General features: G+C 35.1%; 1 protein-coding gene and 1 non-coding gene across 4 annotated transcripts; both read right to left on the minus strand.

Annotated features, from left to right (window-relative positions):
* Positions 1-16,487: 16,487 nt before the first annotated feature.
* LOC133833514 (5S ribosomal RNA) lies at positions 16,488-16,606 on the minus strand. The gene has a single exon (XR_009892891.1). It is a non-coding gene; the product is annotated as a 5S ribosomal RNA (ribosomal RNA).
* A 165-nt stretch (positions 16,607-16,771) lies between these two features.
* LOC133830289 (uncharacterized) lies at positions 16,772-23,256 on the minus strand. Of its 3 annotated transcripts, XM_062260229.1 has the most exons (13): positions 22,804-23,256; positions 22,330-22,465; positions 21,706-21,842; positions 21,207-21,408; positions 20,735-20,973; positions 20,505-20,616; positions 20,198-20,348; positions 19,841-19,983; positions 19,544-19,710; positions 19,144-19,449; positions 19,003-19,058; positions 18,488-18,702; positions 16,772-18,199 (listed from the first exon to the last, which is right to left on the minus strand). In XM_062260229.1, exons 1-13 carry the CDS (start codon positions 23,011-23,013, stop codon positions 17,019-17,021), a joined length of 3,255 nt encoding a protein of 1,084 aa, XP_062116213.1. In that variant the 5' UTR covers positions 23,014-23,256; the 3' UTR covers positions 16,772-17,018. The 3 variants fall into 3 exon arrangements, with proteins under 3 accessions (XP_062116213.1, XP_062116214.1, XP_062116215.1); XM_062260230.1 differs by lacking the exons at positions 22,330-22,465; positions 22,804-23,256 and having other exon boundaries at positions 21,702-21,841; XM_062260231.1 differs by lacking the exons at positions 22,330-22,465; positions 22,804-23,256 and having other exon boundaries at positions 21,698-21,835.
* Between the last annotated feature and the right edge of the window lie 2,076 nt (positions 23,257-25,332).

A 25,332-nucleotide genomic window follows, 5' to 3' on the forward strand; every position in this document is an offset into this window, starting at 1 on the left:
AAAAGCACATAAAATCTATCATATTTTCCTTACAAACATCGAGATATTTGAGAACAAGGACGGGATTTCGAACACTCCTAAAACCAACAATAAGAATGGTGAGTATTTCTACAGAAAGGAGATGATAAAGAAGAGAACTAAACCACCAAGAAGAAGCTTACCGAAAAGAAACCTTAAGTTCAAAGAACTTAAATACCTAACCAAGAATTGAAAACAACAAGTTAGGATTTGAGTAAAGAAAACTAAAGAACCATATAGAAATGAACTTAAGAATAGGAATACCTTTGGATGTACTAGAACCGATCTACACCTCGATATTGAAAACACACTATATCTCACTTCCCAAGTGTTTATAAAGCTTAAGATGATAAAGCTTTTATCCCAAACCCAAGTGTATCACTCTATAGTAACCTTAGCAGCTTGAAGGCTCTGAACACAGCTTGAAGAATGAGAAAAATGGCTGGGTACTAGGTCCTATTTATAGAGTTCAAGGAGTGAAAAATATCTCCTTTTAGCTTGAATAAAATAATGAATATTAATTGAAAAATATTTGAATATTCGTTCAACAGGTGCCAGGACTCGGTCAAAATCGTTCAGAGGCAAGTCAAGATGTTAAGGAATGAATCAAGCTTGGTTTCTACGAAGTTTGATAACAGGCCCCTAGAGCCAATATATCACCTAGGGTAGGCAATATATCGCCCCTACAAGCATATCACAGGCTCGTGTTTTCGTTCGTGCAAAGTCGACATGTTTTTCGTATCTTCCGTAGGCAATATATCTGCCCCTTTGCTGCGATATATCAACATACGTGAATATATTAAACACATAATTGCACTTTTTCAGCATAATTTGAATTGAATAAACAACTTTAACTGAGTCATAATACAATCCTAACAGCTGTTGAAAGGTTCTAGAGCTTCTAGATCTTTCTTTTTACTTAAACTATTCATCAAAATACTTAAATCCTTAATAAGCATGCACACGATAAGTGCCATGATCTTATTAGTTCTATCTAAATCTTGTAGTATAATAAATGACATCTTTATAATCAGTTATATTAATCAAACCTTATGTTATAATTTATATTCTTAAACTATAGGTTAAACTTATAAAATCTATAAGTGTTGCTACGAGTGTTCAATTAAGTCCCGGCTTGAACCAAAATCCACAGTAACAAACATACTATAACTATTACTAGCTATTACTACTACTACTACTACTACTATCTAACTAGCTAAGTAAAGTAATAGACTCTACATATTCAAATCATCATAAATGCCGACGAATAGCAACTCGAAATCAACCAACAATTTGAAAATCACTGGTAATCAACAACCAAAAATCACCATCTTCAGCCACAATCAAGCTATCAGCGAAAATTCAACCAAAAAACCAATTCTAATAAGATTTAGAAGCAAAGGTGGAGGAAAAAAAATCAAAAAACAACTCCAAATAAACAAGGTAAGATAGAAAGTATATTGAACATAGGAATATTATTTTGAAATTTATATTTATCCTATTTATGTGGTGTTGTTTTCAGGTTGTTTTTGTGTTTATATCACTGAAGTTGAGATATAAAATGTATAATTTCCACTGAAAACATTGTAATAATTTAAAAAAAATTGAGATTATTTACCTTTCAGAGAATGAAATCCAATACTGATTCTGGTACAAAGCAATGGACACTAGATGATAAAAATAATTATGACGATTTCGAAGCAAGTGAAGAATTTCGAAGCAACTATACTGCAACCCAGAAACAAAGGCCATTCATGTAATGACCCACTAATCTAGACTATTTGGACCATTAACGAAACTATACATAAAATCCTTAAAAGAACTTACATTTGCGAAAATACCATAATTTATTGAATAACTTGCAAAATAAGAGTTATTTACAAAGTAAATACCAAAACGGATATGGGATCCCATTGTCTTTAAAACAAAAACATAATTTAAAATAATAAAACATTACATAATTAGTGCGGAAAATACATATAAAAAGACATAAAACCGAAACTACATCCTCGAATCGATTAACGCTCGGCCCCTTGACTCCATTCATCATCGATACACATCCTCCAAGCGCCACGAATCTTACCGCCTCTAAGCTTATTTTCCTGCACATAACATAAAGGAGTGAGCCTAATGCCCAGCAAGGAAAATCTAACACATAGTCATATACATAATTTCATAAGAAAACATAAAGACTTCACATAATACATATAACATACACTTATTATAATGGCCATTATTACTTGGGGTCCCATAGACTAAACAAGCATATGCCCATGGGATTAGTGGGGTCCTACTAGCTAAGTAGGTCATATGCCCATAACCCATTTGGGGTCTTGTTAGTCATATGGGTCATATGCCCAAGCCTACAAACATACACATATACACATCATAACACTTTTAATAACATAAAACATATAGATAACATAAGCACATAACATATTGATTCTAGCCTATTTTCTTTACCAAAGTTACCGGGATATAATGGACTGAGTTGGGACTTTTGGAACACTCCTAAAACCATAATGAAAGAGTGAGTCTAAAGAAAGGAGATGAAATGAAAGAGATGGAAGGACTAAACCATAAAAACATACTTACCAACTTCTATGCTTAAGAACTTGGATTCCCTAACCAAAATAAGAATGAGGTTAGGGGACTGTGTAGAAGGTTTTGAGAAAGGAAATAACATGAAATAAATGAAACAAAGTTTCGGGTTTACCTCAAAGATTTGCAAGATCAATCTAACCTCCACCGAAATACTATAGAACTCCCTTCCCAAAGTGTTTGATAAGCTTATGATGTTTAAGCTTATAGTTTTTCCCCAAACCAAGTGTTTACACTCTCACACTCACTTAACACTAGCAGCTTCTGAACTTAGAGCAAATGGTGAATAATGGCTGGGTACTAGGTCCTATTTATAGAGTTTGGGAATGAAAATATCTTGATTTTACTTGAATAAAAATAATGGCTTTTTAGGTGAAAATCATTTGAATAATCGTTCAGCAGAGGCTGAAGACTCGTTCAAAAGATGTTGGACTGTTGAAGGAGTTTGAATGGCTGAAAGGAAATGAATTCAAAAGAGTTTGAATCCATGCTGAAGGAGGCGATATATCGCCCCCTGTAGGCGATATATCGCCTGGGCCAGTATGCCCGAGGCGACCGTGCATCGTTTCAAGTTTTCCGTATCTACGTGCTGCGACATATCGCCCCCTATAGCTGCGATATATCGGCACACGCTGAATATTTAAACACGAAATTACACATTTTTAGCTAAGTTTGAATGGAGTAAACAGCCTTGACTAAGCCCTCAACGTACTCAAAGCTGCTGACTGACCCTATAACATTCAAACTTTACTCCTTATTATATTTAATCCTCAAAAATCTTTAATCCTTAATCACCATTCATAACATGTGCTTAAAATCCTATTGGTTGATGTCTAAACCTTATAATATAGTAAATATAATCCTTAATATCAGTCACATTAATCAAACCTTAGGTTATACTTAATATTCTTAAATTATAGGTTAAACTTAGAAAATCTATAAGTACTACTATGAGTGTCCAAATAATTCCCGGTCTGAACCAAAAATCTATAGTAACAAAGATAACACTAAACATATTATAATACTACTAAACAATTAGCTAAGTAAAGTTCTTGGACTCTACAATTCTCCCCTACTAAAAAGAATTTCGTCCTCGAAATTTACTTACCAAATAACTCCGGATACCGGCTCTGCATGTCCTCTTCCAACTCCCACGTTGCCTCGCGTTCAGAACTATTGCTCCATAGGACTTTAACTATAGGGAAGCTCTTGGACCGTAACTGCTTCATCCCTCTATCTAGGATGCTAACCGGTCGTTCCTCGTAACTTAAGTCTTTCTGGAGCGCTATGGTATCGTACTTGAGGACGTGAGATGGGTCTGACACATACTTGCGTAACATCGAGATGTGGAAGACGTTGTGACTATCGGCTAGTGCTGGCGGTAGGGCTAGTCTATACGCAACTGGTCCCACTTTGTCCAATATCTCAAAAGGACCTATGAATCGGGGACTGAGCTTGCCTTTCTTCCCGAACCGCTTGACACCCTTCATAGGAGATATCTTCAGGAAGAATTGATCTCCAACTTGGAACTCCACATCGCGTCGCTTGGTATCCGCATAGCTTTTCTGTCGGCTTTGAGCAGCAAGCATACGCTGTCTAATAAGCGTTACTGCTTCTTGTGCTTGTCTAACAGCTTCGGGACCTAGAAGCTGCCTTTCTCCTACCTCGTCCCAGTGCAACGGTGATCGGCACCTTCTTCCATATAGCAACTCATAAGGTGCCATCTCAATCGTCGACTGGTAGCTGTTGTTGTACGAGAACTCGATCAGCGGTAAGTACTTGTTCCACGATCCTCCAAAGTCAAGTACACATGCGCGTAGCATATCCTCTAAAATCTGAATCGTACGCTCGGACTGCCCATCTGTCTGAGGATGGAAAGCTGTACTAAGACTTAACTTAGTACCCATGGCTTGCTGTAAGCTTCTCCAAAATCTTGACGTAAACACCGATCCTCTATCTGACACTATCGTCTTGGGGATTCCATGCAATCGTACAATCTCTTGGATGTAGATGTCTGCATATTGATCTGCCGTATAAGAAGTCTTAACAGGCAGAAAATGAGCTGACTTGGTTAGTCTATCTATGACTATCCAAGCAGAATCATGCTGCTTATTCGTCTTTGGCAGACCCGTCACGAAGTCCATGGCTTTATCGTCCCACTTCCACTCCGGTATGCTAAGCAGTTGCAATAATCCTGCAGGCCGCTGATGCTCCGCCTTCACTTGCTGGCATACCAGACACTTAGATACATACTCCGCTATGTCCTTCTTCATCCCTGGCCACCAATAGACTGCCTTGATGTCATGAGTCATCTTGGTAGACCCTGGATGAACCGAGTATGGGGTGTTGTGCGCTTCTTCTAGGATCGTCTTCTTAATACTTTGATCGTCTGGCACGCATACCCAATCCTTATATCTCAATAAACCTTGACTGGATATTGAGAAATCTGTAGTCTTGCCTTCTCTGACTGCATCCATGTGCGTTGCTAGTGTGCCATCATATCTCTGACCATTCCGTATGTCTTCTAGCAGATTTGATTGGATAGACAAGTTAGCCAGCTTGCCTACAACCATTTCGATTCCGGCACTGATCAGCTCCTGCTGTAGCGGCTTTTCTATTCCGGATAAGGCTGCTAAGTTCCCATAACTTTTTTGGCTAAGTGCATCGGCAACTACGTTTGCCTTCCCCGGGTGGTATAGGATTTCGCAGTCGTAATCCTTTACTAATTCCAACCACCGGTGCTGCCTCATGTTAAGCTCCTTCTGAGTAAAGAAGTATTTTAAACTTTTGTGGTCCGTATAAATCTCGCACCGTTCTCCGTAAAGATAATGGCGCCAGATTTTTAACGCAAAGACCACCGCTGCCAACTCCATATCGTGAGTTGGATAGCGTTGTTCATACTCCTTTAACTGACGTGAGGCATAAGCTATCACCTTGTCATTTTGCATCAGTACGCATCCCAATCCTAACTTTGATGCATCACATTAGACAACGAACTTGTCGTTGGGTGTTGGGACACTAAGTACTGGTGTTGAGCAAAGCTTATCCTTAAGCAACTGGAAGCTTTCCTCACACTTATCATTCCAGTTAAACTTTTGTTGCTTCCGGGTCAGGTTGGTGAGTGGAGTGGCTATCTTAGAAAAGCCCTCTACAAACTTTCTATAGTAACCTGCTAGCCCTAAGAAGCTTCTTACTTCCGACGCGTTCTTTGGTCTAGGCCAATCTTTCACGGCCTCTACCTTCGATGGATCCACAGCAACTCCGTCTTTCGATATGATGTGCCCGAGGAACGCCACTTGTGAGAGCTAAAACTCGCATTTCTTGAACTTCGCGTAGAGTTGGTGCTCCTTCAATCGCGTCAAAATCATCCTCAAGTGTTCCTCGTGCTCCACTTCATCCTTGGAGTAAATTAAAATGTCGTCGATGAACACAACGACGAATTTATCCAAGTAGTCCTTGAAGACCCTATTCATTAAGTCAATAAACGCGGGTGGCGCGTTAGTAAGACCAAAAGACATAACCAAGAACTCGTAATGTCCATAACGAGTCCTAAAGGCTGTCTTAGGGATATCTTCTCCCTTTACCTTGAGCTGATGATACCCGGACCGTAAATCGATCTTAGAAAATACAGTCGTGCCTCGGAGTTGATCAAACAAATCATCAATCCGAGGTAGCGGGTATTTATTTTTAATTGTTACTTTATTCAGCTCACGGTAGTCTATGCACATGCGCATACTTCCGTCCTTCTTCTTCACGAATAGTACCGGAGCTCCCCATGGTGAATGGCTTGGCCTAATGAAACCCAAGTCTAGGAGTTCTTGTAGCTGTGTCTTTAACTCTTTGAGTTCCGTAGGTGCCATCCGGTATGGTGCCTTAGAGATAGGCTCGGTGCCCGGTACTAATTCTATCGTGAAGTCTATTTCTCTAGTTGGCGGCAATCCTGGCAAGTCATCGGGAAATACTTCTGGAAATTCTTGTATGACTCGAACATCTCCAACCTTAAGTGATGTCTCCTTCTCCACATTCGTGATGTTGGATAAGAACGCTTGACATCCTTTCTCCATCATTCTCTGAGATTTGAGAGATGATACTAACGGGGTGCGTAGTCCTGAAGCTTGTCCCATGAAGCACAGTTTCTGGCCGTCAGGAGTCTCGAACATCACCTTCTTGCGTCTGCAGTCGATCGTTGCGCCATGCCGTGCTAGCCAATCCATGCCTAGTATGACGTCGAAGTCTTTGATCATCAGCTCTATCAGGTCTCCTTCTAATTCCTTTTCCTCAATCTTGATTGGTACGCCTCGTACAATTCGCGATGATAGAACTACTTTACCCGAAGGCAACTCGGTTGCAAACCTAGTTCTAAATCTTTCACTAGGTTTGTCTAGTTTATCTATCATTCCTAACGAAATATACGAATGAGTGGCTCCCGAATCAAATAATACATGATATAATTTATTGAGGATGGAAACCTGACCTGTGACCACCTTGTTGCTAGCATCCGCCTCTCCTTGGGTTAAAGCAAAAACCCGAGCAGGAACCATCTTTTCGTCCTTCTTCCCTTCTGGCTTTTGCTGAGGACAGTCTCTTTTACGATGCCCTTCTTGACCACAGTTGAAACACTCCTTGGTGTTGGCGCGGCATTCTCCAAGATGCTTCTTCTGACATTTGGCACATGGCAGATATTCCACGTAGCTCGACCTATTCCCCCCATTATTTGGTCGTGCCCTTTTATTGTTGTCGGCTTGCTTGTTGTCAGGATGCCTTCTCTTCTGTCCGTTACCATTATTGTTGGACTGACTGTTGCCGCTATTGCCAGGCTGATTGTTGTTTCGACTGGCCTGAGGTTGGCTCTGCTGTCTGGGTTCAGGCTTGCTAGCTTCTTCTTTGCTCACATTGGCCTGCAACCTTTCTACTTCAATTGCCGTCTCGAGAACGTCGGCATATGAAGTGTTTCCCGGGTTTGCTAGCTTCACCCCCATCTCGAACTTTGGGCGAAGTCCTCTAACAAACTTGTTCACCCTCAGATAGTCGGTTGGAACCAACTCTGCTGCGAACTTGGCTAAGCGGTCGAACTGACGAGCATATTCCACCACTGTTAAAGTACCCTGCTTCAGATTGGTGAACTCCTCAACCCTCGTAGCGAGTACAGCCGAGTTGTAGTACTTTTTGTGGAACAGCTCCACAAATCGGGTCCACGTCATGGTGGCAGCATCATGGGATTGCTGGACCAAGTCCCACCATATCCTGGAATCTTTCTTGAGCAAAGATGAGACGCACGATATGCGGTCTGCATTACTGAGGTTCATGTGGGCTAGGATCGGCTCCACATTCCTTAGCCATTCTTCCGCTTCAAAGGGGTCCGTAGTCCCTTCGAAGTTCGGAGCGTGCTGCTTGCGGAACCTCTCGTACATTGGCTCCATGTGCTGTACAGGATAAGGAGCGTAGTTCGTCATAGGCCATCCCCCATACGGACCAACTTGTTGGGGTGCTGGGGCCATTGGCTGCGGCTGTGGCGGAGGCTGAGGCTGAGATTGAGCCTGTTGGCGTTGTTGCTACAGAAGTTCTTCGACTTGTTGTCGCAGTCTGGCAATCTCTGCAGTGTTGTCAGCTGGCTGTGCCGGCGCGTTGCGGCGAGCAGTAGCACGCACTCCCCTTCGGCGAACAGTAGGAACCGCATTGGTCGCTGGAACATCGTTGGAGGCGTTTCCGTTGGTGCGTGCAGATCTTCGGAGAGACATCGTAGCAGAGTTCTAACAGTTTGAAAGAAACATGTTAGAACTTTTCCTAATAGGCTCTAAGGCAAAAACTTATTCTAAACAAACATATCTCGGACCTATTTATTATGACTTCTTATGAAAAAATTATATAGGTCTTTATTTATTATTAGAGCGGGTTTCTATACTTAGAAAAACAAGTCATCTTTATTTTCTAAGTGTGTTTCTAATCATCCTATATGACTTAATTCTCAGGCTCGAAACTTATCTTTGTTCCAAAGTTAACCATATTGAGGGAGGGTTGGGATCAGTAAAATCGTTCCCACTACTAAGGTCCCCTAACTCTCAATAAGGAAACCAGGTTCATTGATTTGTATCCACCCTCACCGAACTTAGTCATTATTCATTTTATTTAGTATTCATTATGATTGTAAAAAAAAAAAAAATCAAACTCACACATGATATTCAAATAGCATGTTTATTCATTTGGAAAAACAATTTCACTTATTACAATCAAAAAGTAAATAAAACAAACATTAAAAACTTCTAATCTAAAAATCGGGATCTTCTACATCCGATCCGTCATCTAACATATCATCATCTATTGCCTCATAGTAATCATTATCATGAGCGTCGAAACGTCCTATAGGTAGGTTGGTGAGAATCCTATTCTTTTGTTCATTGGTGAATTGAAACTCAGATTTCGCGGTAAACCTAACTAAGAGGAAATAATATCTCATTGCTAAAGGCAATTCATCCTCCTCACGCATTTCTTCCCATATTTCTTCTAAGGCTGCTATTACAGAATGAAAATCCTTAAACAACCTAATTACTAATACATATTGTTCCGTTGATCTTAGCATTATTTGTTTAGCCTCTTGAAGGCCACCTATCTCTTGATGAAACAAAAGCAACCTTCGAGTAATCCTTTCTAGGGCTCCTACAGTGTTTCTTGGCTCCCTTATTCTTTTTATGGCCTTAATGGCTCGGATATCTTGGTAGGTTAAAGCTCCATTCATTTTTAACTGAAACATAAACACTAAAGTTAGCTATATACATAAGTAAAGTAACTTGTAACTTGTAACTTAAACACTTACTTGGCGGTCTGATTCGGAGCTTTGAGCATGTGTATCGAGGAGAACTTCATGCGAAGGAACCGTTTGCTCTGATACCAACTGTTATGACCCACTACTCTAGACTATTTGGACCATTAACGAAATTATACATAAAATCCTTAAAAGAACTTACATTTGCGAAAATACCATAATTTATTGAATAACTTGCAAAATAAGAGTTATTTACAAAGTAAATACCAAAACGGATATGGGATCCCATTGTCTTTAAAACAAAAACATAATTTAAAATAATAAAACATTACATAATTAGTGCGGAAAATACATATAAAAAGACATAAAATCGAAACTACATCCTCGAATCGATTAACGCTCGGCCCCTTGACTCCATTCATCATCGATACACATCCTCCAAGCGCCACGAATCTTACCGCCTCTAAGCTTACTTTCCTGCACATAACAGAAAGGAGTGAGCCTAATGCCCAGCAAGGAAAATCTAACACATAGTCATATACATAATTTCATAAGAAAACATAAAGACTTCACATAATACATATAACATACACTTATTATAATGGCCATTATTACTTGGGGTCCCATAGACTAAACAAGCATATGCCCATGGGATTAGTGGGGTCCTACTAGCTAAGTAGGTCATATGCCCATAACCCATTTGGGGTCTTGTTAGTCATATGGGTCATATGCCCAAGCCTACAAACATACACATATACACATCATAACACTTTTAATAACATAAAACATATAGATAACATAAGCACATAACATATTGATTCTAGCCTATTTTCCTTACCAAAGTTACCGGGATATAATGGACTGAGTTGGGACTTTTGGAACACTCCTAAAACCATAATGAAAGAGTGAGTCTAAAGAAAGGAGATGAAATGAAAGAGATGGAAAGACTAAACCATAAAAACATACTTACCAACTTCTATGCTTAAGAACTTGGATTCCCTAACCAAAATAAGAATGAGGTTAGGGGACTGTGTAGAAGGTTTTGAGAAAGGAAATAACATGAAATAAATGAAACAAAGTTTCGGGTTTACCTCAAAGATTTGCAAGATCAATCTAACCTCCACCGAAATACTATAGAACTCCCTTCCCAAAGTGTTTGATAAGCTTATGATGTTTAAGCTTATAGTTTTTCCCCAAACCAAGTGTTTACACTCTCACACTCACTTAACACTAGCAGCTTCTGAACTTAGAGCAAATGGTGAATAATGGCTGGGTACTAGGTCCTATTTATAGAGTTTGGGAATGAAAATATCTTGATTTTACTTGAATAAAAATAATGGCTTTTTAGGTGAAAATCATTTGAATAATCGTTCAGCAGAGGCTGAAGACTCGTTCAAAAGATGTTGGACTGTTGAAGGAGTTTGAATGGCTGAAAGGAAATGAATTCAAAAGAGTTTGAATCCATGCTGAAGGAGGCGATATATCGCCCCCTGTAGGCGATATATCCCCTGGGCCAGTATGCCCGAGGCGACCGTGCATCGTTTCAAGTTTTCCGTATCTACGTGCTGCGACATATCGCCCCCTATAGCTGCGATATATCGGCACACGCTGAATATTTAAACACGAAATTACACATTTTTAGCTAAGTTTGAATGGAGTAAACAGCCTTGACTAAGCCCTCAACGTACTCAAAGCTGCTGACTGACCCTATAACATTCAAACTTTACTCCTTATTATATTTAATCCTCAAAAATCTTTAATACTTAATCACCATTCATAACATGTGCTTAAAATCCTATTGGTTGATGTCTAAACCTTATAATATAGTAAATATAATCCTTAATATCAGTCACATTAATCAAACCTTAGGTTATACTTAATATTCTTAAACTATAGGTTAAACTTAGAAAATCTATAAGTACTACTATGAGTGTCCAAATAATTTCCGGTCTGAACCAAAAATCTATAGTAACAAAGATAACACTAAACATATTATAATACTACTAAACAATTAGCTAAGTAAAGTTCTTGGACTCTACAATTCAACTATAGTATCAAGTGAAATAATGCTATCCGTCACTGAAAATAAGGCAACACAATCAATCAATCTATTTTTCACCTCTAGATAGTCAATGGTAACACAATAACATGCATAACACACAAAATGAATGAATATAAAAAACAACACAAGATTGATCTAAAATAAACACCATAACAACTATGGTCTAATCCAAAAAAATGTATAGTCAATGCAAGAGCAACACCAAAGCAACAACAAATCAACGTTGTCGTAAATATTTGAAAAAGAAGAAGGAATATAGAAAGGGATGGAGAGAGAGGTGTTGGGCTTGAGAGACAAAAAAAAAAGATAAATGACCAGTGTATCATATTGATCTGTGGAAACAAAAAAAAGAGGGAAATAGATAACATGAATAGAAAGTGAAATGGGCATGGAGTATATTGGGCAACGTGCATAAATAGTTTACATTGTCATATCACTTCTAGCAATTAACCATTTTTACACATCATATAATAATAATAATAATAATAATAAGTGTGTGGTGCTCTAACCTCTAAGTGTTCCAAACATGCATTTTATAATAATAATAATGGAGGGTAACATGTGATCGGATAAAAAAAACAAATGGAGGGAGAGTGTGGTAGGAAAATAAGTTGAGAGAGAGTGTAAGAAATTAAAAAAAAAATGGAATAAAAATATATAAAAACACTATGTGACTTGAACAACAATATAATCGCAACCTAAATGCAACATTAAAGCAACTAATTAACAAAAATAAATTGAACAACAATGAACAAAAAACTAATAAATAACAGTTGTTAATTCAACTATAAAATCATCATCTTTTTTAACCACAAAAAGTAACACACATAAGCATTAAAACAACATAAAAAAATAATAACATTTGGCAATATTAAAAAATAAAAATAAAACAACAATGAACAATACAAAAATAATCTAGAAAACAACAACAGTACGACAATTAACAAACAACACAACAAAAATTGAAAAACAACAAAACAAATGCTAAAAATATATCATTCAACATTACAAATTTAAAAAAATGGGCATAAAAAATCAATAATCAAAACGGTATGTAACCCAGTGTAGTACATTTTCCTCACAATAAAAAAAAGCATAGAATTCAAAATATATTTTCTTCTCACATCTGTATAGGATAATCAAACCCCACAAACCCCATTTATTTATTTATTTAAAATCACACATTTTATAGTCTTTCACACATATGCAAACAACAAAGATAAAATAATACGCACAAAAATATTGCTGGTTAGCTCAAACTATACTAGAGATAGAAAGTCCAAAGAGAGAGATGGATATAAGTAAAAAAAAAAGAGTTAAAGAGACAATTTACAATTCAAAACCCACATGGATTAACTTGTTTCTTAAACTTTGAGGGATTTCATGTTTTTTTTTTTATAGGGGATCCCCTCTAAATCTACTTAAACAAGAGATTTTTTAGCCACAACAATTTTCAAAATTGTATTTGGAAATGGAGAAGGTGAGAAAGTGAAGACCTTCTTTTAGCACTAACAGTCAAAAAAAATGTAGAAGAAGAACAATTAAAAATTAAGGTTGGGTACATGGTTAAAAAGAAACAAAAAAAAATGTTGGGTAAGGTGTGATGGTCAAAAGAAAAAAAAACAATGCCCAGAGAAAGAGTGTTTTAAAAATAAGTGGAAATGTATGAAAAAAAATGAGTGAAAAGAGAGGGTAAGAAAGTTAAAAAAAAATATAAAACATGTGATGTGATCGTGTAAAAGAGTAAAAGAGTAAAATGAGAGGAGAGAGAGAGTGTAAGGAACTAAAAAATAAATTAAAAATAAAATGTTTAAAAAAAGTATAAATAGTATTTGTGCAAATAGGTAAACTTATATAACAGGATTAAAGTTAAATTGAAATAGTAAAAAAGAATGTAGTGTGATTGTATAAATATAACATATGTGTCAATTTTGACACTGTGTGAAATTCTCTATAGTTTTTTCCTATATTTAGGGTTATTGTTCTATAATTTCCCTAAATTTTAAACGTTTAGATTCTACCAAAAAACTTTGAATCGCGTAAATGGACGACACATTCTTTAAAGTTCTTTCCAAACGACATGTAGTTAAATGAAATATCTGAATTAGAGAATAGAGAGTGATTTATGTTGTTCTGTATATAAAAACGACTGTCGTTTATCTTACAAAACGAAAACCTCATATTGACTAATATTTCTTTCAAATGACACTAACTTACAAGAATGGCCCCAGCCAGCTGTAAGTTAATAAAATTACTTTTGTAATGCAAATGGAAGCAGGTGAAACGTTTCTATTGCACATTTGTCGGTCATATTATTTTGGTTTATCATATTTTAAGTCCCTTTTTTTGGTCCTTAGCTATTATACTATTGTCAATTTGGACTGTATATTGGTCATTAACGTTCAAAAGTCACATTTTGTTACTTAAATTGAAACTATGATTCGAAAGAGAGAGAGAAAATATAAATAAAGAAAGTAGAATGTTCCCCACCCCCCAAAAAAATAGAATGTGACATCCATAGATCCATGGAGGAATAATTTATGACATAAAACGTAGTTTATGAAATAAATATGAGACATTTCATACGAACAAAAACTAAGACAAATGATATTTGTTTCCTCATCAAAACATGTAAACAACTACGTTAATTATTGAAATCAGAAAACATACTGGTTACCACATTGGGGCAAGCTCTTGAAGGGACAAAACACCAACTCTATAACAAGTCAATCTCCACTAACAATTTCCCCCAGTATCCAATGGACACGAGGTATAGACTACATGGATCTTTGATGGATCTAAAAAGTGACCAGTAATTTCTATTTATATTTAGGTTATAAGTTGCATATGAAATTATTAGGAATATTACACTTTGAGGGAGAAGGTTACAATCAATCAACACAAATATAAATAATAGAATCAAGATTACACATCAGGACTCTTTAGAGAAGAAGAATAATACAAGAGACTAACACCAACAAAGAGAGGAAATAAGAACAACCAACGGCTTAAACAAGTCTGTATCGACTTTGTTCTAAAATCTATTTTCTCCCAATAAGAACACTATTTAGAATATTATGTAGAATTGCTTTATGGGATTTATCAAGACTACTCATACTTAGACTACGTGTTCCAAAAAGATGAGTATGTTATCTTCTAAAGTCAATAGATTGGTCACTATTTATAGAGTCTAGCACTTTGAATTTGAGACATAAATGGACATTATTGGAAGTTACAAGACCAAAAGGAGCTGAGCACAACGTTGCAAAACAACTCCAAAATAGAACTATTATGTACTAGGTGACATGTTGCCTAGCATTAGGCGACATAAAGTAATGATATGGACACTAAAATTATGCATCAAAACATTACATCAATTGACGTGTTGATTTATTTTAACCAATCGTATTTATTTCAAATTGTACCAACTGTTTTAAAAACAGTGTCAGTTAGTGTAATGTTTTGATGTATAATTTTAGTACACATATCATTATTCAGTGACATGTTGCCTGGTGTCGTTGCTTGGATGATGTGTCGCTATACAATGGGGACACATCACCTCTTCACTTGGTCAACTCCTCTCTTTTGACATTTTTGAATGTCAAATAATCCCTATACTTCAAGCATGTAACCCCTATCACTTTTACACATTATAACTGATAAAATATGATGATTAACACTTATAATTATCATAAGTTACATATCTTTCAAATTTAGCAAAATGTGTAACTCCTATACACATTAAAAGTGTAAGTTACATATTTTGTAACCATAAGTTACTGGATTTATAACTTCTCTATTTGAGTTACAAAATATTTTGTAGCTCTACTTTTATTTTAGAATAAATTGCATTTTTGCCCCCGAACTATGACCATATGATTGTGGCCCCGAATGATTCGTAATATTAAAAATTCCCCCCAAACTATACATGTTACTGAAATATGGGATTTCTATTAGATTTCATCCTAGGTGGCTAACGAATTGATAATGTGGCATGTGGCACTGCTATGTGTAGAATAATTAACAATTTTGCCCCCCCCCCCCCCCGAACTTTGATCACTACCAAATAATACCATTTTTATTAAAAATATATATATTTATTTTTCTAAAAATAATAATTAAATCCTTAAAAAAATTAAAATTTTAATTAATAACAAATAACTTTTTTTTAGTTTTACTTTTTTTTTTCTTTTACAATATAAAATAAATCTAATTTAGAATGAAAATTTAAAATAAATACTAAAACAAAGAAAAAAATATTTAATTAAAGAATATGACGAATAACGAACGACTTAAATAAAAAAACTTTTAATTTAAGAGGAGGACGAAGGGGAACAAACTTTGTTTTAGGATTTATTTTTAATTTTAATCTTAAGATATATTTATTTTATATTGTAAAAAAAAAAAAAAAGTAAAAAAAGTTATTTGTTATTAATTAGATTTTTTAATTTTTGAGTATTTAAAAATTTATTTAATTAGTTTGAAACCTTTAGTATTGTTTACTTTCTTAATCTTTTAAAATGATTTTTTTTAATTTTTAAGGATATGATTATTATTTTTTTTAAAATGAGGTTTTCTTAAAAAAATAAACAAATTAGTTTTAATAAAAAGGCATAATTTGGTAGCAGTCACAGTTCGGGGGGCAAAATTGCTAATTATTCTAAATATCATATCATCAATCTGATAGCAACCTATGACAAAATCTAACAGAAGTCTCATATTTCAATAACGTGCATAGTTCGGTGAGAATTTTTAACATCGCAAATCATTCATGGGGCACAATAATATAGTGGTCATAGTTCGGGGGCAAAAATATAATTTATTTATTTAATTAGCAATTTATTATATGCTTTACAAATTAATATTTGTCTATAGGAGAAATTAATTTATGGCAACAATGACTATATTACAAATATGCATAAAAAATTAAAGATTGAAATTATAATATATATATATATATATTACAAATTTAGTAATACAGTTATTTGCTATAAGTTATAAATTTAAGAACTTTTGTTTTTTTGATGAAAAAGAATGATGCTTTTAGGGGTGTAACCCGAGGACTTCCCAGGAGGTCACTCATCCTAGTACTACTTTCGCCCAAGCACGCTTAACTGCGGAGTTCTGATGGGATCCGGTGCATTAGTGCTGGTATGATCGCCAAAAGTACAAGGACTATTTTACTAATCTGGATGAATTGAAGAGGCAACATTTTAAAAGACCCCGCCAAAAAAGCTACTTGGACTTTTTTTATTGCATAGATTAACGGAAGTTCTTTCAATGTGAGACATACAAACTATGATGAACCAAGAATATGATGGTTTGCTAGATAGGTGAATGAATCTCATAATGCATAATTATATATCAATAATAGCTATTATTGTACAAGTCTCAATTTTGTACACCACAACCTCACAATTATCATCTGAATCAACCATTTTTCATAACAACTCCTCCATATACAAGTCTCCATGGAATTGGTTGTGTCAGCTTAACTGTCTATAAACCATGTTACTTAAACAACTAGAGAAGAAATGCTATTTTCTCTTCACTAAAAAACTTGTTATATTTTCCTCATCACTTGGATGAAAAAATAGCATCTAAATCTTTGTATAAAGATTTTGGTTTTGAGTCTTTTGACTTGAAATCTGAAGAGGAACCTACACCAGGACTACCACTCCTTTTGGTTCCCCACATCCCACTCCATCCACCTCGACTGGTTGAAGGGTCACTACCAGTTCCATCTTTACTAAAGCTAGCTTTAGCCATTTCTCTCAACTGTTTCATCCATGGTTTTTCAGTTGAGCCCGAGCTCCTGCTTGAACTTTTATACCCCACAAGTGAAGGAACAGTGTTATCAATTTCTCTCCTGGGCTGTGAGAACTTGTTTTCTAGTTTTTTGATCAATTTCCGTGGTGAGAATGGCAGTATGCAACCAATTGAAGCTATTTTCAAGCCTGTTATGAAAGATGTCTCAGCAGGGTCCAGTATCATTGTCTGTCTGTATAGTGCATACCACTCACTGATTAACTGGGAAACATATCCAACTAGGAATAGTATAAGCATGAATATCCCAACTTGAGTCTCATGGCTAGATGAAAGTTCATTCTCCAACAGGAACAAACAAGTAGCAAATAGACCAACTTCGCAGGACACCGAGATTATCTCAACCAGTTGAACCTTTTTCTTGATAAATGGCTTCTTGAGAACTAGGAAGAAAAGCTGAAAAGATGTTATGCACAATAAAGTTAGTGATGGAGTTTTTGAAGACCACTTCTCCATATAGATTCCGGCCATGATTGCAAGAGAAACCCGTTTCATAGATTCAAGCAATGTGTAGTATATTCTCAATATTCCAAACAGCTTTTGAATGAAAGGTGCTTCTGCATCTTCTGTTTCATCATCAGAGGCAATGATTTGATCGCCATGCTTGTGGGGCAATGGAGTGCCCCCGGCAATCTGTGAGAGCATGTACTTTGGAGGGCCTCTTAGATCTTCAAATAGGGGGCCTAAGATGATCATGTAGAGTGAGTTTGTTTGCCTTTTCCAGGTCCACTGACCCCTCTTACCAGGACCAAGTGTAACTCGGATAAGTTCTTGATACCAATGGAATCTCTGGTCTTCTCGATGGACTTCCTTGTACTGAAGTAGTTTCCCAAAAGTTATTCCAAATGAGAGGAAAATGAGCAATGACAACAGCAGAAATGACACAACGCTTAACAACAGAATGCCGACTATAACCCCTAATGAGTCCGTCCCTTCAATGAACAAATCAAAATAAAACATAAATGAGAAGTTATTTGAGTTTTTGTAGTCTTGAAAATGAAGACTAATCCTGAGAAACAGTAGATCAAATATCACGTAGTTAAAAGATATGAACAAATGAATCAGTCTTGAAGCTTTTCCCATTATTGAACCACAATAATCTACAAACAAGAAAAGTTCAAGATGTTTTGCTTACTGCCAAAAGCGGAAGAGCAGTTAAAACCACAAGTATAGAGAGTAGTTTAACTTAAGAGGCAGGAAGAAAGTGACAATGCAGCTACCTTTAACTAGAGCAGCAGAAACCTCAGAAAGACAAGGAAGTGCCAGAATGACTAGAAATATCTCGAATCTTAGGAATGTGAGTGCTCCATAGCCCTTCTGATTTTCAGTACTTTTTTTCCTTATCTTCAGAATGAATATGAGTAAAACATGCAGAAATACTAAACCACCACCAATTAAAGCTAACCAGAACATGCTTCTATAGAAATTCTTCCACCTACAGAAAAAGGGGGAAAAAGAAGAAAAAATAGATGTTCATAGATAGATACATAGACACAAATGTAATTGGTAACACATGAAGGAAATTCTGAATTTGAGTGTACATTTTAGCATGAGAACTGATGTTTTTGGGTAACTTTAATTGATGCATTTGACTACATATTTCTTTAATCTGTTATAGTGTATCTTCATATACAAGCAATAATACCAAGATAATAGCATATCATTATTTTAGTCTCTCTTTAATATCCACATAATTAATTCAAGCATATGCATAAATGATATTTCTGTAACATACCCATTTGAGTCTTGAGGTTCAAAAAGATTGTCAGCTTCTGGTTTCATATTGGGGCTCTGCAACGACAAAATGTACCCAGCATCAATTTCCATTTCATACTAACAGAAGTCAAATAGGTACAAGAAAGTTTAACACTCATACCTCAAAATAGAAACTATAGTCCATTGGACCAAGTGGCAGCCCATACGGAGTAGTCATGTTTGAATTATATTTTTCTAGTTGCAGGCTTTGGAAACTTTCTGAACCATAAATCTTGGAAATAAAGGAATTTGAGCTGGTAAAAGGACTAGAGCCCACAATTACAGGGCTGCTGTGCTCATTTTCCCAGGGGAGATCAAAATAGGGAATGCTCCACTGTAAGCCTCTAGTAAATTCATAGTACTCAACTGGCAACATAACTGCCAACCATCTAGAAAGTGCAAAAACCTGAATGTGGCAAGCAATTCTCTGAAAAACAACATATATAATTACCGAATTAGTTTCTTTCTTTAAATTATGAAAAAAAAAATTATTAGGAAGTATAAAAAGTAAAGTATCATACAAATAGATTTCTTGCAGGATAAGTTGTCAAAGAAGATGGTCCTTTAAATGTCCAAAAATTTTGAAGGCTTGCAGTTGAAAAGGTGAGAATCCCAGCCGCAATAGATGTTGCCAAAAATGAAGCAGCTACAAGTGCAGAAATCACAGAAGATGCCATAGGTACTGAATCTGTAGAAAGTGTTCACACGTACACTGTTCATTATTTAGTTGGAAAAACTTTCAAGAAGACCAACATCCTGGATAAATCTCTCTTGTACAGTTATTATAACTATCAAGTGCAGTTGAATAATATCCTTACAGTGCCTCACTTCAAGAACATTTGACCCCAGATTTTTGTTTCCAGCAACATCTTTAGTAACATTTTCGGGAACATTGACAGATACTACATCAGCTCTTGCTTGTATGTCAACGATGTATGTGCTCCGACTTATTTCATGAAAGCTGGAGAATAGTACATGTTGCTGATGAGAATGCAGGAAAAATTAACATAATTTTATTTTTTGGAAATAGAAGGGGGAAACAATACAAGAAGCCACATCTGTTTGCACATCAAGAATTTTACTTACAGAGCTAAGTATATCAAGATTGTTAAGTGCATGCAGATGGCCACAAAACATAAAAAAGAAATGGAGGTTGGAAGAATGGATATTCTTGCCTCTTCACATGCCCTCCAATGACTGATACATGAGAGGAGTTGAAGCCAAAAACAGGTTTCATGAATATAATTGATATGGGTATATTGTGTTCTCTTGTCCTTGTCCTCATAGTAGATGTTGTTCTCAACTTCACATCAGGCCTATGAGAATCTTAAGTTCATAGCAAAATTAAAATCAGGGATCTTATAATTTAAAATAAAATTAGGGAGAAAAAGTAATGCAAATAGTGTAACTATAACCAATGTCACAGTTAAGATGTGGATTCTTTACTTTCTTTTATTTTCTGGAAACAAAAGCAATTTTTACCGCAAAGGAATGTTACAGGTGAAATTGGAGAAACTGGAGTTCCTTGTCTGCTTATTATAATATTTGAGTTGATGCTCAATGTGACTATGGAATTGCTAGATATATCTTCAACCTGTAAGGAATTGAACAAGTACACACGAAGGATTAGGACTTAGCTTTCATTGGCATACGAGATATAAGAATCGTCATACATGACGTGTACCACATAGTCAGAACTATAAAAAACTGACCATAAATCCAAATCTTTGATTCCCTAAGTTCTTTCCATTAATAGGAAGGAGCGTGCCTTGACTTGTGTTCAAAGAACTTATTATTTCTGCAGATGAATTAAGGACTGGTTCTGAGAAATACAGATACACTTTCAGGTGATTGTAATTATTTGTTGCCAGCACTGTTCTAGTTTGACCATCAAGTTGAAGTAGCTTCTCTGGAATATGAATCCTTAAGTCGACATATACATTTCTTCTGTCTGCACATATAACCATAAAGCAATCTAAAACATTGACTTCAATGAATAATGACCTGACAAAATGACTTCACTTCTTTCTAAGACTGCCAAATGTTATTCATCTCCACACACACGCAATAATAATAATAAAAAAAACTATGGAATCTGAATGAGACACAATACTCTACTGCAAATAATGAAAGGTTATAGTAAACAACACATATTTTTCACATAACATGAACAAGCATACTCACCAAAATGAACAAAGAAAATTGAATTTGTTGTTCTAATGAATCTGTTTCCAGCAATATCAGTGCAGAAATTTTTATCCATTACCAGAACCACTCTTCCAAATTCAACTTGAGATGACAAACTCACAACAAGAGAATATCTCAGGTTTGGCTGCAGAACATTGAGTGAAGTTGGTATAACTTTGCCGGCGCCATAAACCAGCAGCTGCAGAAAACATAATACAGAATATGAAATTTACATTCATCTAATCTGCTGACCGACTACTAATCATCACAGTATTATAAGTAATAATTTTGCAGATTACTTGTACAAATTCGACATAACATCGTAGAAGGTATTTATGAACATTATAATTCATAGTTACCTTAGTTAGCAGTGCAGAATTTTCTATAATTCAAGTTTAAAAGAATTTTCAGAAACCAACATTACAAGGAGTAATGCAAAACAGAACATGCCGTAACATTAACAAGAGCAATGAATATGGGTTGGCCACCTACTCACGTTGCAGGCATTTGAAGACAAACATGTAAATCCTCCTCCACCAGTACAGGGCTCACTGAATGATATATTTACAGAAAAATTCAATGCATTTGTAAAAGAATTAGAGGTGGTTATAGTTGCTGTAGGAGATACAGTATCTGCAAAACAATAAGATAAAACACAAATTAGCATAGCATCTTATGTTTGTTTAAACTGAAATGACTGAAAATACAACAGCTAAAACTTGAAGTTCATAGTAATATATTTAGTCTCCCCACACTACTACTTTGTGGACCCAAGCTTGGAGACTCTGTGACTTATCCAAACTACACTTGAACAAAAGTTCCAACCTTACATGCCCTTTAAATTATGTGGAAAAAGGAAGATACCACTATAAATAATCTTAAGAGAAACTAGGTTCCATTCTTCTAATTTGGGTTGACCAAGTGTGAATATAATCACCCAAAAAAAATAAAACCAGCCTAACCTTCTACCTCTTGAGCTGAAGAAGGGAAAAATACAAATACATAATGCATGTCTTTGTTTGAGATTTATCTTCACTTGGAAAACATAAATGTCTTCATCAAGCTTTGTTATTTTAAGCATAATTTACTACTTGAAAAGGAGTAAGGAAAGGTTCTTTACCAATTGTCCAGTTATAGCTAGCACAGCCAAATCCTTGAAGCCTATTGGTACAGACTTCAAATGTATGAGTACCATCCTGCAACCCCAAATATGAAACTTTTCTAGTCTCACACTTTGAAGCAATTCCACCATCCAGCTGCATGCATGGAACAAGTTTCAATTGAATTAGCCATCTGGTGTCTTAGTTCATAATTTTAAAGTACACATAAAGGAAAAATAATTTTTTCTCAAAAAAATAATTTTTTACAAACCAGATGTATAAGACCCGTATAGTTACTATGAAACCGAATAGCTGTGATTGACACTGGAAATCAAGAAAAAGATTTATATATATATATATTTATATAGAAAAGGAACTTGCCTAGACTATATCTATTAAAAGATGCATAGCCGCACATTTTACTTGAAACAACATTGAAAACTTCGAATCATACAAAGTTAAAATGTGACAAAAAAATACTCTAGTTAGCTTACCCTGCAAGTGTAGCTACAATCCCTACAGATGCTCCCATTCCCAACAAGGAAAAGTTCAAATACAAAAGTTGCTGAGTTCAAATGTGAGAATGCATGAGGAGCCTTCAAGAACTTCACAGGGACCTCTGAACCATTGCATCGTTCTTCAAAGCACAGAAGTGAAAAGGCACAAAAAAGTAAGACCGAGTGAGAGTTTTTAAGGAAACCCATTAAAAAATTAACCCACTAACTCAGTCTGAGACATGCACAGCTATTGACAAAGGTGAAGCATTTATGGGTATGGGTTTTGTGTAAAACAATGTTGAACAGAGAGAGAAGAAGAGATATTAATGAAGTATTGGAGATAGATAGGAGAGGAGATTATTAAATGGATGAGTTTTGGCCGTTTAGTGGTTCATGAAGTTTTAGTAACAGATAGAGATGGTGCGTCTAAGACTTGGCCTATGATGTAGAAGAGCTTTCATGGAAGATAAGAGAGAGAGAGAATTTATATTTTAACGAAGACAGATAGAGACAGGAAAGAAGAATCACTGGCGAGAACAGCAGTACTGTCTTTGCAGTAGGGGCATTGTCATGTTTCAAATTATTGGAAATTTGGCTCTTTTACTGCTGTGATAATTAGTTTGTGGTATTTAAATATTATCTTCACGTCAAGCATACAAAATAAACTTACCTCTCTCTCTCTCCATATATATATATTTATATATACCCTATAGCTAGAGTTTCATTCTATCATAGTTAAAATATGTTACAATATAAGTTTTCTCTGCATCAAAATTAGCAGCTTCTTTTTATAATTATCACATAAGTACTAAAGCAAGTATATTGTAACCAATATTTCATTAAAAAGCCAATCTTTTCAACAAGTAGACCTATTACAAGGTAGGCAACCTTTAGACTTTTCTTATTAGCTGTGTTGGTTATCTGGGCAATGAATGATTAGATTGACCCACTACTACTACGGCCAAATCCAATATAAACAAACCCAGAAACGTTTTTGTAAGGTCACCACCCATGTTTGAGCAAGGTCCCACCATGAGCCTCTGCCTTCTTATTAAACCCATCTTTTGTTCAGGTCTGATCTGATCTCTGAACCATGTTCTTACTCTTAATTGTCAGCAAAAAAGAGTAAAAATTAGTAAGTGTATAAAAAAAATTTAAACGTTCCCCGTGCATGGACAGTTGCTAAAGGTCCAATCCAGGATCATATTTAGAGCTGTTTGAAAAGATTTCATGGAAGGACCCCACTGATCTTGGACTCCAGCTAATCCAAGTTTTTCCATTTAAGAAGATTACACTATCTGCCTCTCTGTTCAGGACATTATGTTCTAATAATAATTTATCTTAGTTTTATAAAAAAATATTTTAAAGTGTAAATTGTTATTTCTCATAAAGGTACATCTACATCAAAAAAAAAGTTAGGGACTAATTTATCAAAAATTGTTAAGTAGATTGTGTTAACTTCAAATCCATAAGTTTATTATTGCAAAAAGTATTGTTTTCTAGCAAACCAAAAGGAGAAAAAGAATTAAAAAAATCTTATTCATTAATAGATTTTTCAAATTGTATGTACACATAAAAATATCTCAAGAAAGTGAACTATTTTGTCCACAGTTTAAAACCAGTGAAATCCCACTAAAAGCACTTACAATAGTTGTTTTACTCTATCTTTTAAAATACATCATCAAAACAAACATTTTTCTATTATACCTCTAAGTTTTACATTATATCATATATCAGCTTATTTATATCATTTAAATATTATATCTTTAAATATATTTTATTACTTAAAGTAAAATAAAATAATTGAAAAAGAAATAATAAATATATACTAAATAAAGAGAGAAAGCTTATAAAAAAAATATATTAAAATATTATATAAAGGATATGAAAATGTTATGTAAATATAGATATGTATTAATTGGAGTTTGTGCACAACTATTATAAATATATGTATAAAGGAGCTCATAGAAGATGCTTTTATGAGTTTTAGCTAAATATTATAGAGAAAGTGTATTACAAAATATATCACCAAAACATACATTTTTATAATTTACCTCAAACTTTTACATTATACCACACATCTATTTCTCTATTTTTTCTCTACATCATTTATAAATTATATTTTTTAAAATATTTTATTCATTTTAAGAAATAAAATAATTAAATATAATAGTACCACACTCATATATATATATATATAAAAGTTTATAAAAAATAATAAAATATTTATAGCTTGATGAATAGTATTTCACTACCTATAGATAAATACTATTCATTTAGGTAAAAAAATATAATTTTACATCATCCACTGGGGGTGCTCTAAGTAATGTAAGAAATCAAAAATCATTTCCAATTTTGTGTTGTTTAAACTTAGCTTAAAGTCATAAGTCTCATGGGACCATTAATTAGTATCATCATTCATTGACAAAACAAACAAGAGAGAGAGACAAGGTTTTCCGATCTTATTGGTACTTCTGGTCCCACAAAGGTGTAAAACCTTTGTGGCTTTACTTGGTGATAAATGGT

This window comes from Humulus lupulus, chromosome 4 (assembly GCF_963169125.1).
Source record: "Humulus lupulus chromosome 4, drHumLupu1.1, whole genome shotgun sequence".
In the NCBI taxonomy this organism is placed as follows: Eukaryota; Viridiplantae; Streptophyta; class Magnoliopsida; order Rosales; family Cannabaceae; genus Humulus; species Humulus lupulus.

Bases quoted from the DNA above. Each gene is read 5' to 3' on its own strand.
- LOC133830289 (XM_062260229.1), bottom strand. From the start codon at position 23,013: ATGGGTTTCCTTAAAAACTCTCACTCGGTCTTACTTTTTTGTGCCTTT. The intron at 20,974-21,206 runs GTGAGTATGCTT...TTATATGTGCAG, and splicing joins AATTTTCTTTGTTCATTTTG to ACAGAAGAAATGTATATGTC. The intron at 20,349-20,504 runs GTAAAAATTGCT...TATGAACTTAAG, and splicing joins ACCTGTAACATTCCTTTGCG to ATTCTCATAGGCCTGATGTG.